The sequence below is a fragment of the Schistocerca serialis genome, chromosome 7, assembly GCF_023864345.2.
Source record: "Schistocerca serialis cubense isolate TAMUIC-IGC-003099 chromosome 7, iqSchSeri2.2, whole genome shotgun sequence".
In the NCBI taxonomy this organism is placed as follows: Eukaryota; Metazoa; Arthropoda; class Insecta; order Orthoptera; family Acrididae; genus Schistocerca; species Schistocerca serialis.
In genome coordinates this window covers 601,297,042-601,315,926 of record NC_064644.1, presented here as the reverse complement: position 1 = coordinate 601,315,926, position 18,885 = coordinate 601,297,042, and the positions used below count along the sequence as shown (strand labels likewise).

The following is an 18,885-nucleotide window of genomic DNA, read 5'->3' as shown; positions in this document are numbered from 1 at the left end:
CTGGGAGATGTGACAAAGTGTCCGCATTAGCATGCTGGGCGTGGTGCTTATACCGGATGGTGTAAGCGTAATTATGTAAAAACAATGCCCAGTGCTGGAGACGTTGAGCCGTCTGCTTGGGAAGGTGAGAGTGGGGCCCGAAAAGTGTAACCAAGGGTTTATGGTCCGTCAGGAGGGTGAACTTTGCCCCAAAGAGATAGATGTGAAATTTTTGGATGGTGAACACGATTGCCAGGGCCTCCTTTTCAATCTAGGAGTAGTTCCATTGTTCTGGGGTCAATGTCTTAGAGGCATAAGCAATGGGCTGTTCGGAGCCATCGGCATCCCGATGCGTGGGGGCGGCCCCAATGCCGTATGCTGACACATCAGCTGCCACAACCAAGGGGCGGTCCAGAGAGAAGCGAGTAAGGCAAGGGGTGGACTTCAGCATCGCCTTTAAACAGAGAAAAGCCAGGTCACAGGCAGGAGTCCCCTTAGCGACGCAAGTGATTGAGGGGTTGAGCAATGGAGGCAGCCTGTGGCAAGAACTTTAAGTAATAATTAACCTTGCCCAAAAACACCTGCAGTTCAGATAAGTCCTTGGGACGAGGAAGGGCCTCAATGGCTGCGACATTACAACCCGATTGGCGAATGCCATCTTTGCTGAGCCAGTGGCCTAAGTATTCCACATCCGGTTGAAAAAAACAACACTTGTCCAGCCGACAGCAGAGACCAGCAGACTGCAGAGCATGAAATAAGGTGCTGAGGTTTTGTAAATGTTCCTGGAGGGAACGCCCAGTGACTAAGATGTCATCCAGATAATTCACACATGCAGGGATAGGCTGTGTAAGCTTCTCCAGGAATTGCTGGAAAATGGCTGGCGCCGAAGAGACACCAAAGGGAAGGCGCTTGTACTTATACAATCCGAAAGGCATGTTAATAACCATGATGTTCTGAGATTCGGCATCCAAGGGCAACTGGTGGTATGCCTCAGCCAGGTCGATTTCAGAAAAATACTCTCCCCCAGCAAGCTTGGGAAGAAGATCTTTCTGTCAGGGAATGGGGTAAGTGTCAACAAGGGACTGAGCACTGACTGTAGCGCGGAAGTCCCCACACAGCCGAAGGGACCCATTGGGTTTCCGTATGACCACCAGTCGTGTCGCCCATGCACTGTAAGTTACAGGTTCCAGCACGCCAGCGACCTGGAGCCAGTCAAGTTCCTGCTTGACTGCTGGCCGTAAGGCCACCGGAAGGGGCCAAGCCCGGATAAAGTGAGGCTGTGTATCCGGCCGTAGGGTGATGTGCGCTTAAAAGCCAGAAGCACATCCGAAAAAATGGCTCTAAGCACTATGGGACTTAACTACTTTGGTCATCACTCCCTTAGAACTTAGAACTACTTAAACCTAACTAACCTAAGAACACCACACACATCCATGCCCGAGGCAGGATTCAAACCTGCGGCCGTAGCGGTCCCGCAGTTCCAGACTGTAGTGCCTAGAACCGCTCGGCAGAACGTCCGAGATCCATTGCAAATGACGATGCAAAAGCGGAGCGCAGATCGTCTATGTCCTGAAAGGGAACAGCCATGGAAACGACCTTAACTTTGTCGGAAATTGAAAAGCCAAACAGTTGAAACGTATTCAGGCCAAAAATATTCGGAGCCGACGGATGGTCGACGACAAAGAGGGCAAGGAGCCATAGAACCCACTTGTACATTACCTGGACCACGAATTGCCCACGAAGGGGAATGGAACCGTCTCCATAGGCGACCAAACAGCGAGAGGGAGGTGACAACACAGGAGAGCCCAGCCGCGTATATGTCACCATATTAATCAGGGAGACGGTGGCCCCATTGTCGACCTGAAAACTGACATCCTCTGTGAAAATGTGAGGAAAAGCTTCCGAACTGATGGGTCATCCTGTGGGACGACCAACTGCAGAGCGTGGACGGTATCGTGAGGCACAGGAGGGGCAGGACTAGATCGAGTCGAGCGACTACGACAAACCGATCGGATGTGGCCCTCCTATCAGGGACGCCGCTATTGGCTGCTGGGACCATGTGTTCCATGGTGGCGCCCTCACACTCAAAGCGGGCCAGGAGGCGCACGCCGCCACAGCTTACGGCGCAATGGTGCAGAGACCTCAATGGGTCTTCGACATCCATGACGTCTGGAGCGGATTCAAATTCCACGGCGCGCGGTACCAGACTTCTCAGTCGTATTGTTTTACTAAACTTCTGCTGATGCTAACTACCCAGTTCGAGCAAAGCGCTGAAGTCCTGCTTTCCACCTGACCTGCTAATGTGATGAAATGCTGCCATTTTGTTTCACGCTTGTTGACTCTCCCGCAAGGAACACAAAGTGAATGAGGTCTCACAATTATGAAATTCTGCTGCCAGCTGCCTGATACAGGGTTTGTATGTAACAGTGTAGTTAGGAGCTTAGACGGGGAGTTGGGGAGAGGTGGAGGGGGTGGGGAAAAGGAGAGAAGTAAAAAATGTGTCGGTGGAATAAAGTGCTGTGTAGTGCTGGAGTGGGAACAGGGAAAGGGCTGATAGGTGGGGACAATGGTGAACAAAAGTTGAGACCAGGAGGCTTATGGGAATGTAGGATATAGTGCAGGGAGTGCTTCCAGTTGCACAATTCAGAAAAGCTGGTGTTGGTGGGTAGGATCCATATGGCACAGGCTGTGAAGCAGTCACTGAAATGAAAAATGTCATGTTCAGCTGTGTGTTGAGCTACAGGGTGGTCCAGTTGTTTCTTGGCCACAGTTTGTCGGTGGCCATTCACGTGGACAGACAGCTTGTTGGTTATCATTCCTACATAGAATGCAGCACAGTGGTTGCAGCTTAGCTTGTAGATCATATGAATGGTTTCACAACTAGCCCTGCCTTGAATGGGATAGGTGATGTTTGTGACTGGACTGGAGTAGGGGGTAGTCGAAGAATGTATGTGACAGATATTGCGTCTAATTCTATGACAGGGATATGAGCCATGAGGTAAAGGATAGGGAGAAGGGGTTGTGTAGGGATGGACAAGTATACATGTAGATTTGGTGAACAGCGAAATACCACTGTGGGAGGGGTGGGAAGGGTAGTGGGCAGCACATTTCTCATTTCAAGGAACAACGAGAGGTAGTCAAAACCCTGGCAGAAAATTTAATTCAGTTGCTGCAATTCTGGGTGGTACTGAGTTATGAGGGGAATGTTCCTCTGTGGCTGGACGGTGAGATTTAGAGAGAGATTGCTCATTATTGTAGATGCAACGACAATGTGTGGCTAGGCGTATATGGAAGGGACTTCTTGGTATGGAATGGATGCCAGCTGTTGAAGTGGAGGTGTTGCTTGTGGTTAATAGGTTTGATATGGACAGAGGTACTGATGTAGCCATCTTTGGGGTGGCTTGTTGGGCTGCATAGGACCAGATGAAGCGAATGGGTGAGAAGCCATTGTGGTTCTGGAGGAATGTGGATAGGGTGTCCTCACCCTCGATCCAGATTTCAAAGATGACATCAGTGAATCTAAACCAAGTGATGGGTTTAGGACTCTGCGTGTTTAGGAAGGTATCTAGATGGCCCATCAGTAGGTTGGCATAGGATGGTGCCATGCAAGTGCCCATAGCCATACCCTGGATTTGTTTGTAAGTAATGACTTCAAAGGAGAAGTATTTGTGGGTGAGGATATAGTTGGTCATGGCAACCAGGAAGGAGGTTGTTGGTATGGAATCCGTTGGGTGTTAGGAAAGATAGTGTTCAATAGCAGTAAGGGCATGGCCATTAGGGATGTTAATGTAAATGGAGATGGCGTCAATAGTGACGAGCAGGGCAGTGTGTGGTAAAGGGACAGGAAATGTGGAGAGTTGGTGGAGGAAACGGTTGGTATCTTTTATGTAGGAGGGTACGTTCCAGGTAATAGGCTGAAGGTGCTGGTCTCTGAGAGCAGAAATTCCCTCTGTGGGAGCACAGGATATGCCACAGTGGGGTGTTTGGGTTTATAGATATTAGGAAGCATGTAGAAGGTAGGAGCGCCGGGAGTGGTAGGGCTGAGGAAAGAGATAGACTCTGCGGAGAGGCTCTATGATGGACCTAAGGATTTGAGTAGAGACTGAGGGTCCTGCTGGATTTATGGATTGGGCTCACTGTGCCAAGGTTTGTAGATAGATGTATCTGCAGCTCGCAGAGTCCTTCTGTCAGGTAACCCTTGCAGTTAAAAACAACAGTGGTGGAGCCTGTGTCCTTGGGTAGGATCATAAGATCAGGATCAGTTTTCAAATGGTGGAGTGCAGTTCTTTCTGCAGATTTAAGGTTAGTTTGCATGATGAGGGATTTGGGGTATGAAGATGTGGCAAGGTTTGAGATTAAGAAATTCTGAAAAGTTAACAGGGGGTGATTTTGGGATTGAGGAGTGAACTTAGTCTGGAACGGTTCAACATTTCTCTTGGTTCGAGTTTGATTGTAGGGTTGGCGGTGAAAAAGTATTGCGACTGTAGGGACCAGAAGAAGGGGAAAAGTTCTTTAACAAATCCTGCATAACTGAATTTGGAAGTAGGGCAAAAGGTGAGGCCTGGATTCGGGCAAGGGTAAGGAAACTTTTGTGTATGGACACAGACGGAAGGAGCAAGGATCCATGGTGTTGGAAAAAATGCAAAAAGGAATAATTTGCATCAGGCCCAACTCTGACATTTGGCACTCATAGCAGTTATAAACAAGGCCACATCAAATTTAGATTTAATAAAAAATGTCATGTGACTAGGGCGTCCTGTCAGGTAGACCGTTCGCCAGATGCAAGTCTTTCGATTTGACGCCACTTCAGCAACTTGCGCGTTGGTGGGGATGAAATGATGATAATTAGGACAACACAACACCCAGTCCCTGAGTGGAGGAAATCTCTGACCCAGTCGGGATTCAACCTGGGCCCTTAGGATGGTATTCACTGATGATTTTGCAAAAACTAAAGCCAGAAAAAGATAGTAAAAGAATGTTAATATAAAATTGTCTACTTCACTTTATTGTCTTCCTATACTGTTAACAATAATCTACTACAACTGCAATCTACTATACCCACAAAAGCATGGCTGCTGCCGCTGTGCTTACCGACAGTTACCTATTGTAAATCGTAGCTCTAAACAAAATAGGAGTGATTGTTATTGCGCACTGAGCTCACAGCACACTCGTTTAGCGCCAGTGTGTTTCTGGCACTGACAACAGCCCTGTACCGCTGCGCCTTTGCAGGTGCGCAAATCCTGACCTGACCGTTCCCAGCATGCTTTACGACAAGGGGCCAGTTTTCATGGCAGAGTGAGACTTCTTCATTGTTTATTTTTTACTAGCTTTTGCCTGTGACTTCAGTCTCCTGGAATGGACCCACATTGAAAATTATCCCAAGGGATCCTTTCATCAGTAAGAAAGTACCCAACGTCCTACACAGGTTGAACTGCATGCGCGTGCAAAATTTCATACAAATACAGCCAGTAGTTTTTGCATGAAAGTGTACTAAACAAACTAACTTTCACTTGTATAATGCTATTAGCAGTATGATTAAATATAATAATTTAATAATTTACTTTGTAGTATGTAGGTTTACATTATGCCATGCAGTGGGCGGTAAGGATCTGATAATGAAGTTTTCCATCTTTAAAGTATTTAGTTTAGCTTAAATAGGGCCCCAATTTCATGTATGCCCTTGGTTACATTGCTATACCACTGTCTAACTCAAGCCTTGATCCTTTACATTTGCTTCCATGGCTTTTGAACAGTTATTTGCTCTTCTGTGTTAATACACTTATTGCCTTTCTGTATGTGTTTAACTCTGAAGATGTATTATACAGTTTTCCTTGTCAGTAATTGATATTGCATATGAGTAAATTAATCTTTTTGTACGAAGCATATGGTACAATACTGAAAATGGTTTTAATAAAAGATTATTAATACTGCTCTGTTTCATACATTCAAAAAAATAAGTCTGTTTTTGTGGTATGTATGAAACAGAGCTGCTGTTGGAAGGTACCCGCAAAAAATGCTTGCAATGTTTATTGAATTTCCTCAGAAAATTATGCCGCAGTGAAAAACCAACTCAAAGTAACAGTGGTAGATTATCTTTCTGGTGTTCATGTTTGTGCCACCTGACAAGACACACAATGCAAGTATGTGAAGAGAGGCATGCATTTGCCTATTTGCATTTGCTTGACTATTTAATACTTTTTCTCAGTACGTTTGTGCTGTTAGGCCTGAAACCAGAACCTTATTAATAACCAAACTCAGCGCTTATAGGTAGCTTTTTTGCAATGGGCTGGGCTGCTTTTATCTCCTGTTGCTACCTTTTGGGGATAGAGCCAGAGATGGAAACATTTCAAAGATGGCCACATAACACATTATTTTTCAACAGACAGAGAAATAGCATCAGTAGTAACATTTTATACCCAGAAACTTTGGTAGCTTTCCCAATTCAGACATTTTTAATTTTTCACTTAACAAGTTAAAAAAAAGCAGTGTGACATGTAAATGGTATCTTCATCACACACACACACACACACACACACACACACACACACACACACACACACACACACACGCTCGTGTGTACGTATGTATACTGATACTGTAAGGAGAGAAACACTGATCAGCCAAAACATAGTGAACACTGCCCACTATGAGATCGAATGCCTCCTGGTGGTATTGCAGGAATGTGACACAAAACGAGGGAAGTATATGAGAAGAAGAGATACCAGTGGGGAGTGATTCTAGCAATATTGGCTGAAAATCTGAGAATTCACTGACATGCAAATTTGATAAAGAATAGATCACTCGGAGACAAAACCTCTCAGAAATAGTGAAGATGGTTGGCTGCTCATGTCCTACTGTTGTGATCATCTATGAGAAGTGATTGAAGGACAGTGAAGCCATGAGTAGGTGACAAGGTGTTGGACAATCCCACCTCAGCACAGAACATGGAGGTTGACAGTTTACCCGCTCTGTAAAACAGAATTAGTGGTGATTGGCAGCAGATCAGATGGCAGATTGCAGCGCTGATGCAGATACATATCATTTGGAACACACTGCTCAACTCTAATTGCTGAACATGGGGCTCTGCAGCAAACAACCCCTATGTATTCGCTTGTTGACCCAGTGAAATGTCAGTTAAGATTGCAGTGATTTCACAATCACTGAGGTTGGACTGTGGATCAGGTGAAACAAGTAGCCTGATTGGGTCAATCGTGTTGTTTGCTCTAATCCAGGTGAACCACTGCTTGTAACTTGTACTGCACCACAGATGCAAGCTTGTGGGAGCACTACATACTATACTATGGGGTACATTCATCTAGGCTTGCATGGGACCGACCTGTGGTAGTAATGGAAGGTACTATGATAGCTGTGTACTACATGTACCTAATTGCAGACCACCTACATCTTTTCATGCATGATGTATTCACCAACAGCAATAAGTCCTTTCAGCAGAATAACTGTTTGTTTCACAAGGCCAGAATCATCCTACAGTGGTTTGAGGCACACTATAGGTAGTTCACATTTTTGTCTTCATCACCAAATTTGCTTGACCATAACCTCATGAAACACATCTGTAGTGTTAATGGATGCCATCTCTGCACCCAAAAACCAGTGGCCTGTATTTATTGGATTTGTGACCTGTGTAGAGAAATCTGTCCCACTTACCTCTAGAAACCTACTGAGGACTTGTTAAATCCATGCCAAATAGAATCGCTGTGTATTCCAAAGGTGAAGCAATATGGTATTGAGCAGGTGGTCATAATGTTTGGGCTCATCAGTGTATGAAGAAATAGGTTTGAGGTTTTGGGTGACACATGTTTATGTTTACTTTTACCATACTGATTTTGCGTGTTCTTCATTTCCAGAGAACAATATACACTACCATATGTCATCTTTTGAGGAAAGGGATGGCCTTCAGTATGTGGAGTCTCAGGCTATCGAGTTTGTTGATTACAACAAACGGCAGCTGAGCCGCATCTATCCTAAGGGACTCCGTGTCAATTCATCGAACTACATGCCACAGGTACAGTACTGTAGCCTTATGCTCACTGAACTGGGTGAGCTGTTATATTGTAAATCATATCTCTGTGGTAAAATCTGTACTTTGCATTCTTATCCTCTATGCTGTTTATATCTTTCTGCATATGTGTTACATACCCCATGAAACTCTGCTGTTGTGGAACATTAAGATATTAACTACTTCTACAGTGTTTATTTTATAATTGACAGCTTTTAGTTTAAATACTCAGCATGAGATGACATATTCACATTCACTTTTCTTCTTGCTGATGTGTGCTACATGATATTATGTGACAACACTCAATCTGTTACTGAATGTGGTGAGAAAATAACATTCATTGACAACAGCTAAGAATTTTATAGTTCATGTAGTAATAATAAAAGCTTTCAATAAAAGGTCTTGATTGGCAATGGGGCCTGTTAGTCACATCTGTCTTTAACAGGGTGACACATGTGGCCTATAAATGATGTCCCACACTGACACAGGAACTTGCATATTCCTCATCTTCTTAGACATAGGTAATCTTTTACGGAATAGCTTTGGCATGTTTAAGTTTTTCTGGATTCAAACGCCTAGCCTTTCCACATACTGGTGGGCCTTCTGTGGTATTGATTCTGTGGACAGTACCATTGTTGATCCTGAACACCGATGGGGATGATGGACCCACATCTGATGCAGTATGAGTAATCTTCAATGCACATGCTTGTGTGACCAAGGTCGGTGGGTCAGCAGCTGTGGCGGTGACCTACTGGTAGTCCTTGTCGTAGAGCTCAGTGGGGTACTTGGTAGCGTCGCGGGCACAGATTTTGTCCGGCAGTAGAAACGACACGTGGCGTTGGCGGCAGGTGTGAGGAAGTGGTGCAGGGGTTGGAGGTGTGGCCGTATGTGACAGCTGAGTGACCTGCTTATGAGCATCCATGAGCTTGGTTTGCACGGTGGCGATGCGTAGGCAGAGGGCTTCATTGCTGTCTCGAAGTTCGTCATTGTGTGATCTAAGAGAGGGCACTGCAACAGCGGTTTCAGTTAGCTCACACAATAGAGTGGCGCTCTCAGATGAGAGGGAAGAGATACCTGAACCGGTGGTATGGTCTGTTGAGTTGATGGTTAGTGTACCTCATTGTAGATTGGGTGACAGTGAATGGGCTAAGAGAAAATCTACCCCGGACACGGGTTTGTCCACCTTCCGCGATAATGAAAGTCCACTGTAAGGGAGTGTTAATGTCCTGCAGTTTAGGGCTTAAATTAGTTATTCCATGACATGGAATCAGGGACTTATTGGCAGCTTGAAGCAGGGGGCAAGACTGACGCTCGAATTTAATACCTGCGGACAAAGTTATCACACTAACCTCGGCCCCCGTGTCGACTAGAAATGACAGGGGAGACACTGCATCTTTCACATACAAGTGTCTTGGTGCATGAGGTGAAGAAGTATTAAGTGACAGGCATCTGTGCGATGAAACGTGGCCTGTGGTGCCTGAATTGGGTCGCGTTATTAGTTTGGGAACGCACATGGAGAACGACACTTCTTAGCCGCATCGCCAAAGCGGGAATGGAAATAACACCAATTGGGATAGTGCGTGGCATCATTTGGCATGCTGGCTGAGGTCAAACTGATGGTGGAGGGGGGGAGGGTCTTGTTTGCAGGTTCCTCCGGTGGTGGCGTTGCAGTAGTACTGATGTGAGAGTAGTTACGGCAGAGGCTGCCAGGCGGCATTGGGTCCGCGCGCATGCGCGGAGCGAGTCGTGTGCACTCTGTACCGCACGTTGGAAGCTGCAGTGCAGGTGTGCCAAACTCTGGGGCCGGAGTATGCTGGGCGGGCAGAATGTTGTATACCTGGTCTGCGATCTTCAGTTTGGCATCTAGTGGGGCTGAAGTCACATGGAGAAATTGAATTTGAACTTCCAAGCAACCAGATGGAGCAAAGTGTAACATCTGGCATGTGATGTGTGTCTGTCATGGTGCGGAGATGACACCAGAGCTGCAACAGAGATCGGGAACCCAGCGATTCATGACTGATGAGGCGGATAGCTTCCTCTGTCGATGTGGACAGTCGCTTGAGGATGGTGCGTCGGGCAAATGCATATTTGTCTGTAGTAGGAGGCGAAGCCACAATATCACAGATCAGGTCCAGTTCATCATGGAGGTGACATACTACGCAAAGGAACTGTGAATTGTCATCGGCGACGCCATGTAGCTGCAGGACGTGGTCGACCAAGGCAAACCATGTGTGTGGGTGGTCCTTGCAAAGGGGTGGTAGCTTTGGCCAACGGATGGGGATGTCTTGACATAACTGTGTATTAGGAACTGTCACTCCCTGTCCATAGTTCTGCAGCCTAATTGGCTCGGGTGCAGTAGCGGTGTACCAGCTTCTGACGCTGTCAGTGACACGCAGCACGCTAGGCACGGCTGGCTCGACCTTCGTCGGTAAATCAGTGAATCGTGCGGTCGCTGAAGTAACGTCGACAGGCATAGAATGGACCGGCGCGGTAGAGTCAACCATAGTCGACCGATCTGCGGAGAATGATGGAGTACAGTTACCGGGCCCCTCCCCTACATGTGCATTAAAAATGTTAAACTCACCTAATGTTTGTTGAACACACACGATCGACGCGGCAGGAACGGCGTGTGCTGCCGGAAACACTCGTAAAGTGGACACGGGTAGAGAGTGTGTGTGTGTGTGTGTGTGTGTGTGTGTGTGTGTGTGTGTGTGTTTGTGTTTGTGTTTGTGTTTGTGTTTGTGTGTGGGTGGGGGGGGGGGCACAAACCACAAACTGTGGGGTTCCGGGATAGACATGACATTTCCCATCTTGGGCATCCAGATCGATTTGTACCGCCACTGATTCGGGTGGAAAGTTCACACTGGCACTTGGGAAACCCACAAACATAGTCACTGGGGTTTGAGCACATTGCGCCGGCCGTTGTTGAGCACTCAGAACACATGGAAAGTTCACACCCGACATAAAACATTTGCATTCAAAGCTTTGTGCGTGAAAAATGTTCTGTTGGTACAGAATACTGCCACATGACTGCTGACTCACATACGATATCGGAAAGTTATTCTTCGCACCTGATGCCGGCACACATGGGGGTGAGAATGCAGAAGCACTGTCCTGTTGCGTACTGCTAGTAGGTGTGTTTGGAAACTGCGTCGAACTATTATGAACACACGGTTGATAATTGGAAAACCCTGCCAAAGCGTCCATTGGGAAACTTAGTTGGCACTTGCGCGGTGTGGTGGGCGGCAAGCGATCCATTGTGTACTGCTCGATGGTACGAAAGTTCGTTCTAGCACTTGTGAACAAAATTTAGGGTCACCAGTATGGGTTTTAGTGTTGTAGGACTGCAGGATCCAATGATACACACTATACCACATGTAATAAACACTATTTTATTACTCAGAAGCACACATATACAGTTAAATACATTCTTGGTCACTCTCCATGTGTGTTAACTTTCACGCGCAGCCACAGGCTGCCACAAAGGGCTTGGCAAAACAAAGATATTACACGCAACTTGGTCTATAGTTGCCACAAATATAACCATATCTCTTACAATAATTATTCTGATAACTGCCATGACACACCTCCACCACTGTCAGTACTCGTGAAAATGAAAATTGCTATATAACAATATTTAACAAGATCATAATATAAACATATGCGGTGAATATTCTGCTTGAAACATGTGAGGAATACTTAGACCAGCTAGTAAGTCTTTAATCAAGGTGAATGACAAGTCTAGTTATCTGTGAAAGCTGCTTCTTTCTTTTACACTTGTGTTATGGCTGTTCCCATGTTCTAGGGAATGATTCCTGGCTACAAAATGCTCATTTCATTTTTATGTTATAATGTCTTGATGCAAATGAGATGTTTCACATTTTCCTCATTTCCATGAATTGTATGGTTCTTGAAACAATTTTCACAACTTTCATCATTGTGTCTATTTTGCACAGTTGTACTCCCTATACACCATACATTACTTATGTTTCTTGTATACACTGAATCCAGAGTGCAGAGTGAACCTTCATGATTGATGTTCTCGAGTATTTTAGTGTTATACGACACTCTATTTATTTTACATAAATTCCTTCCATTCATAATTATTACCTTCATTTGGTCCAGGTAAATTATTATTTATCTTGTTACAATGAGGTAATTTTAATATAAATAACATTTCACATGTAAGTAGTAATTTTGATTTCCATGGCGCTAATGTCAACATTCTCCTGAGTAATTTATAAAAAAAATTATTTTAATTACATTACATTACTGATACTCATCTGCTGCAAATAAAAATGATGGTATTAATTGTTGTGACAGTGCCACGACATTTAACAGTGCCGCCATGACAGTAAGCGCAAACGGTGATAGAGGCGCTCCGCAACTCGGCTGAGCACGGGAGCGCCACCTAGCTACGAACGGCACCGGCCGCATGTCACGGCACGGCAGTTGAATGAGAGATACTGAGTTGTTATCATGTAACCAGCTATTGTTTCGAAGTGAGTGTGTTTGAATATCCACGCAATTATTGGTGATTAAAGGTTATAACACTTTTTGGTGACGAGGTCGGATATTTTCACTGCATTGTGGATTTGTGTGTTCGTGACGGGGCAGACATGGAACAGCTTATGCAAGCACTCATTGAACAACAAACACAGCTGACGGCTGCTATTCAAGTGTTGTCGACGTCGCTTACTCATCGTCTGTCTTCCTCTTCTCCGCCTCCTTTCCCTCCTTATGACAAGGCCACTGAAGACTGGGAGGATTATGAGAAGCGTTTGTGGCAACACTTCTTGGCTTTCGGCATTGTCGATGCTCCTATGTGACAGTCGTTATTTCTATCTTGGATTTCCCCATGGATCTATCAGCTACTATCTCAGTTAGCCCCTCTGCGGGAACCTGCCTCCCTGTCCTTCCAAGAAATGTGTTACTTATTGTCTAACTATTACCGAAAAAACACCCACGTTGTTGCCGCCTGCGTGGCGTTCTACCGGTGCTGTAAACAGCCCCATCAATCTTACCGGGCTTGGGCTGTGGAACTACATGGTCTGAGTAGGAAATGTCATGGACACTCATCATGAGTCTTATGCTGATTCAATGGTTAGGGATGTTATTCTACGGCTTGCTCCTGGTAAAGAAGTTCGACAACGTGCCCTACAACTGCCAAACCCGTCGTTGTCAGAAGTTCTAAGCATCGCTCAATCCTTTGAAGTGTCTCACGCTGCTGGCGTGCAAATAGACGCACGGTGTGATGTAGGCGCTGTACAGTCAACTTTCGACACGGACAATTTGCCTGTTTCACAGTAGAACGAAGATGTGGCGGCAGTTCACTCGCGTAAACAACGTCGCGTTGGGCCGCAACGCTCGCAGCAAAAACAGCAACCACAGAAGCAGGTTCGTTCCGCACTTCCTTCTTGTCCATGTTGTTTCGCACAGCATGACAGGGCCGCGTGTCCAAAACGTTGGGCCACATGTAATTCATGTAGGAAAAAAGGCCACATTGCTTCTGTGTGTCAGTCCCCTAAAGTTCCTGTCGACGAGGACGAGGCATCGGACGTGGATGTTAACTGTGTGCTTTCTCAAACAAATAAGTTGTTTGTTACTGTTCGTGTTCTGGATAAAGACATTCACATGCAAGTGGACACTGGCTCTGCAGTAACTCTCATTAATTCTTGCATGTATTTGGAGTTGGGCTCCCCTCCCTTGTCTCCAGTTACGCGAAATCTGAGAACTTATAATAAACAGAAACTTCCTATCATTGGCCAGTTTGATGCTTCCACTGCCTACAAGTCTGTTGTTAGGCCCCTCAAGTTTTATGTGGTGGATCATGCGGGCACTGAAAACCTGTTCGGTTATGATGCTTTCCAGTTGCTCGGGTTCTCCATTGATGATGATGTGCACCTCATATCTGAGGATATTCCATATCAACAGCTGGATGGATTGTGTTCTGAATTTTCGTCCGTGTTCTCTGCTGGTCTGGGTCGTGCCAAGGATTTTGAAGCCCACATTACTCTTAAACCTACAGCTCACCCTAAGTTTTTCCGGGCACGCCCTATTCCGGTGGCGTTGCGTGCACCTGTCAAGGCTGAGATAGACAGGTTAACAGCTTCAGGGATTTTCCTTCCTGTTAAATCCAGCGAATGGGCATCGCCAATCGTGGTGGTTTCCAAACCAAACGGGAGTCTGCGATTGTGTGGTGATTTTAAAGCCACCGTCAACGCTCAGAGCCTCATTGACACTTATCCTCTTCCCTGTCCTGAGGAGTTATGTACCAAGCTCGCTGGGGGCCAGTTCTTTTCCAAACTTGACTTATCGGAGACGTACCATCAGTTGCTGTTGGATGCTTCTTCCAAGGAATTTCTTGTCATCAACACTCCTTGTGGGTTGTATCAGCACCAGCGGTTACCATTTGGTGTCGCTAGTGCGCTGGCCATTTTTCAGCGGTTTTTGGAACAGCTCACGGCTTCCGTTCCCGGCTGCATCAACTATCTGGATGACATTGTTGTCACAGGGGCTTCCACTGAGGAGCACCTTCGCAATTTGCATTCACTGTTTCGGGTTTTGCATTCAGCTGTGTTGAAGTGCAATCTGGACAAGTCACAGTTCTTCCAATCCTCCATTGTGTATCTTGGTTTCCACTTGTCCTGTGAGGGTATACGTCCTCTACGTCAGCACGTTGTGGCCATTAACGCTCTACCCCGGCCGTCTACGGTCAAAGAACTTCAGGCGTTTCTAGGCAAGATTGCTTATTATCACAAATTCATTCCATCCGCGGCGGCGGTAGCTCATCCTCTGCATCAGCTGTTACGCAAAAACGTTCCTTTCTGTTGGTCCAACGAGTGTGAGCAGGCTTTTGTCCACCTGAAGGCTCATTTGCAGTCGGCGCCTTGTCTTGCCACATTCCGTCCGGGTCAGCACTTGGTTCTGGCGACTGACGCATCACAGTGTGGCCTAGGGGCTGTTCTCGCCCATCGGTATGAGGATGGGTCGGAACGACCTATCGCCTATGCTTCCAAGACCCTCAATGATGCGCAACGGTGTTACTCTCAAATCGAAAAGGAGGCGCTCGCTATCATTTATGGTCTAAAAAAGTTCAGCGTTTTTTTGTATGGTTGTAAGTTTCACCTCATCACCGACCACAAGCCGCTAGTCTCTCTGTTCAGCCCATTGGTGTTGCTTCCGGATAAGGCAGCTCACCGCCTGCAACGTTGGGCCTTATACTTTTCTCATTTTCACTATGAGATTCCCTATCGCCCCATGGCCCAGCACGCCAACGCTGACGCATTGTCGCAATTGCCGATGGGCCCCGACTCGGTTTTCCATCTTGATGAAATACTCTGTTTCCACATTGATGAGGACGAATGTCGTGCGGTCAAGGGTTTTCCACTTACAGGTTCGCAGGTCGCATCGGCTACTGCGCAGGACCTGGTCCTGCGTCAGGTGATCGGTTTTGTTCAACGGGGTTGGCCGGACAGGACCAAGGGCCGGGCATCAGATCCCCTTCGCAACTACCATGCCTTGCACCTTCGTCTGTGTGTTCATGATGGTGTTGTTCTTCTGGCAATGGATGGCGCATCTCCACGGGTCATGGTGCCAGCCTCTCTTCGCAAAGATGTTCTCAAACTGTTGCATGACGGCCATTGGGGGATTTCTCGGACTAAGTCCCTGGCCCGTAGGCACGTTTATTGGCCCAGTATTGATTCGGACATCGCCCGCATGGCTGCTGCGTGTGGTCAGTGTGCTCAACAACTGGCTGCCCCTCGTACAATGCCCTCTCCGTGGCCTGATCCGGCGCAGCCATGGGAACGGGTGCACGCTGACTTTGCCGGCCCCTTCCTCAGTACCTATTGGCTACTGTTGATTGACGCCTTCGCGAAGTTTCCGTTTGTTGTTTGGTTTCCGTCATCCACCACTGTGGCGAGACGCTGGCTTTGTCCAAAATCTTTGCGCTAGAAGGTCTTCCATCCACGATCGTCACGGACAATGGCCCTCAGTTCTCTTCGCAGGCCTTCCGTGATTTTTGTACTGGACAAGGGATTCTTCATGTTACAGCACCGCCCTTCCATCCGCAATCAAATGGGGAGGTCGAGCGCCTTGTCCGCACTTTCAAAAGCTAGATGAAAAAATTCCTTAGAGATTTTTCCACAGATGACGCTCTGCTGCAATTTCTGAGTTCTTATCGCTTCACGCATCTGGGTGATCGCAGCCCTGCTGAACTCTTGCATGGCCGCCAACCATGCACTCTACTGCACCTGCTTCACCCTGTCAGGCCTTGTGCTGTGTCCCCTAGTGCGGGAAAATACTCGGTGGGTGCCGATGTGTGGGCACGAGGGTATGGATCTCGCCCTAAATGGATTCCAGGGGTGGTCAAGGCTCTTCGCCGCCGCCGGCTTTGTGAAATACGTACGGATGACGGCATGGTTGTTCGCCATTATGACCAGATGCGCCCACGAGTGGTGGCCACACTGGTGCCACCGCCCCTTCCTTCGCCTCCACCAGCCCGAGAAGCCAGTCCTGTCGCTGCTGCCAATCTACCGTATGTGTTGCTGCCGCCGACGTCGCTACCGCTTCCGAGTACGCCGGAACCGGCCCCAGTCGCGACGCCGCCTTCTCCCGGGACCCATCTCGCTGGAGCACACCCCCAGGTCCACGACACCTATGGATGCTGCTCCGGAGTTTTCACCCACCATCTCATCCAGGAGGCACGTTCCACACATGAGCTTCCGTCCTGGACATTTTCGACCATACTCTCGTGTCTCTCCGTGGGACCTTCTCGGGGCCTCAGAAGAGGCCATGGGTGTCTCCGCACTGTCCATGTCTCCAAGGAAGTGAGTGTTTTTTTTTTTTTCAAGGGGGGAAAAGTGTTGTGACAGTGCCACGACATTTAACAGTGCTGCCACGACAGTACGCGCAAACAGCGATAGAGGCGCTCCGCAACTCGGCTGAGCGCAGGAGCGCCACCTAACTACGAACAGCGCCGGCCGCATGTCACGGCATGGGAGTCGCAGAAGAGATACTGAGTTGTTATCATGTAACGAGCTATTGTTTCTAAGTGAGTGTGTTTGAATATCCACGCAATTATTGGTGATTAAATGTTATAACATTAATGTTACACTTTACAATTTTAAAAATTATGTACTGTTCCAAAACTTTGCATAACTTGTGCAATGGAGACATCATTTTCAAATAATACAAAGCTTTAAATACAAGTTATTGATCAAACTATTTCATGAAAAATGACAATTATTAGCTTATTGTATAACCGCCATATAATTCTGTTGGGTATGATAATTATTCAACAGGGAACATATAAAATTGTAAAAAAACTGGAATTTGATATGCACTGTAAATGAAATTATTAATACTTCATTTGAATGATTTATCATACTGGATGGAAGCAAAAAGTGGCAGAGAATCAGAAATGTCATATACTGTGGGTCTCTCCTAAGACTAGTTTGGCCTGTTTTCTCTGGCGTTTCAGCAGATATTTGCAATTTTGGTTTTTCAGTGAGTAGATGGAGTCACACCAAATGGATACTGCACATCAGTTCTTTCAGGCAACATCCAGAGTCGATAGAAAGCATCAGTTAGTTAACCAAAAAAAAAAAAAAAATCTTTTTGGAGGAGGATTTTAGTTCTCATTCAATAGAGTGGGCGAAAAAAGTCTCAGGTGATATTCGTTTCATGACTATGTATTAACAGGGACAGTTAAACATAAATAATAACAAGTATTCCTGCTGCAACTGAGCAGCACTGCTGCTTGGCAGTAGCAGTCAGTGCAGGGCAGGGAGGTGCTATTTCTACTGCAGTACTGGTTATTCTTTGTGTTCTGCCATCCCTGTTAATACATATCAATAAAATGAACACCATAGTAGACTAATTTGGGCCTGCTGTATCGCATGGACATGTAAAATTCTGCTATACAAATAATTTTGTTTGTAACAGGAAACAAACCAACACTTCCTGTCATCACTGGGCATCACATGAAAGACGTGGTGAGCGACATTTGTTTGGACTGACTTGAGGTACACTTCTAAAAACTAAATTGCAAATAACTCCAGAAAAATCAGAGAAAATGCAGCTGATGACTCTTAGAAGAGACACCCAGTATATAGCAATAACACAAAATTTCTGTCAATAAATAATAAAAGAACCAACTCAAAATAAATCTCTTATGCCAAAATAAATCCATCAAAATGTCCATTTTCATTATGAATGGAACACACACAACACTGGTGTAATATTGGACCAGTGTTGTGTGTCTTTCATCCATAGTGTATAAAATATTCTAGCAAGAACCAACAGAACAGTCAATCAATGTGATGTCCATTTTCATTATACCTGCAATTTAATGCTTTCAGGACTTTTGGAATGCAGGCTGCCAGATGGTGTCACTGAACTTCCAGACTCCTGACACACCCATGCAGCTGAATGAGTCAAAGTTTGAATACAATGCACGTTGTGGCTACCTACTGAAGCCAGATTTTATGCGGAGAGCTGACCGGAGCTTTGATCCATTTGCTGAATCTCCCGTTGATGGTGTGATTGCCGCGCAGTGCCTAGTGAAAGTAAGCATGTACGAGCAGCAATTTTTATTTGCTCTTTGGTCTGTCTACATCTACATCTGCTCTCTGTAAATCACTGTAAAGTGCATGACATGGAGTATTTCTGATTGTAGCACTTGTTAGGGCTTCTTCACATTTCATGTGCGTTGGGAGTAGGACTGGATATACAGATAGAGGCCTGTTGCACACACCTCATTTGTTTCTGACTTTTTGGTGTTTATAGTTTTCTTACATTTTTGGTTGCCCTAACGAGTGAAGATACAATACCACAAAAATGTAATAACTAATGGAATTACTTAAGAGAAACATATCAGGGACTCC

General features: G+C 46.1%; 1 protein-coding gene across 3 annotated transcripts in view; it reads left to right on the top strand.

Moving 5' to 3' along the window:
* Positions 1-18,885, top strand: part of LOC126412277 (1-phosphatidylinositol 4,5-bisphosphate phosphodiesterase-like) — a 613,130-nt gene that overhangs the window by 411,494 nt on the left and 182,751 nt on the right. For all 3 annotated transcript variants that reach the window (XM_050081785.1, XM_050081786.1, XM_050081784.1), the window contains exons 14-15: positions 7,845-8,002; positions 18,361-18,567. In XM_050081785.1, the coding sequence (XP_049937742.1) occupies positions 7,845-8,002; positions 18,361-18,567 (365 nt within the window). The remainder of the gene's footprint in view (positions 1-7,844; positions 8,003-18,360; positions 18,568-18,885) is intronic.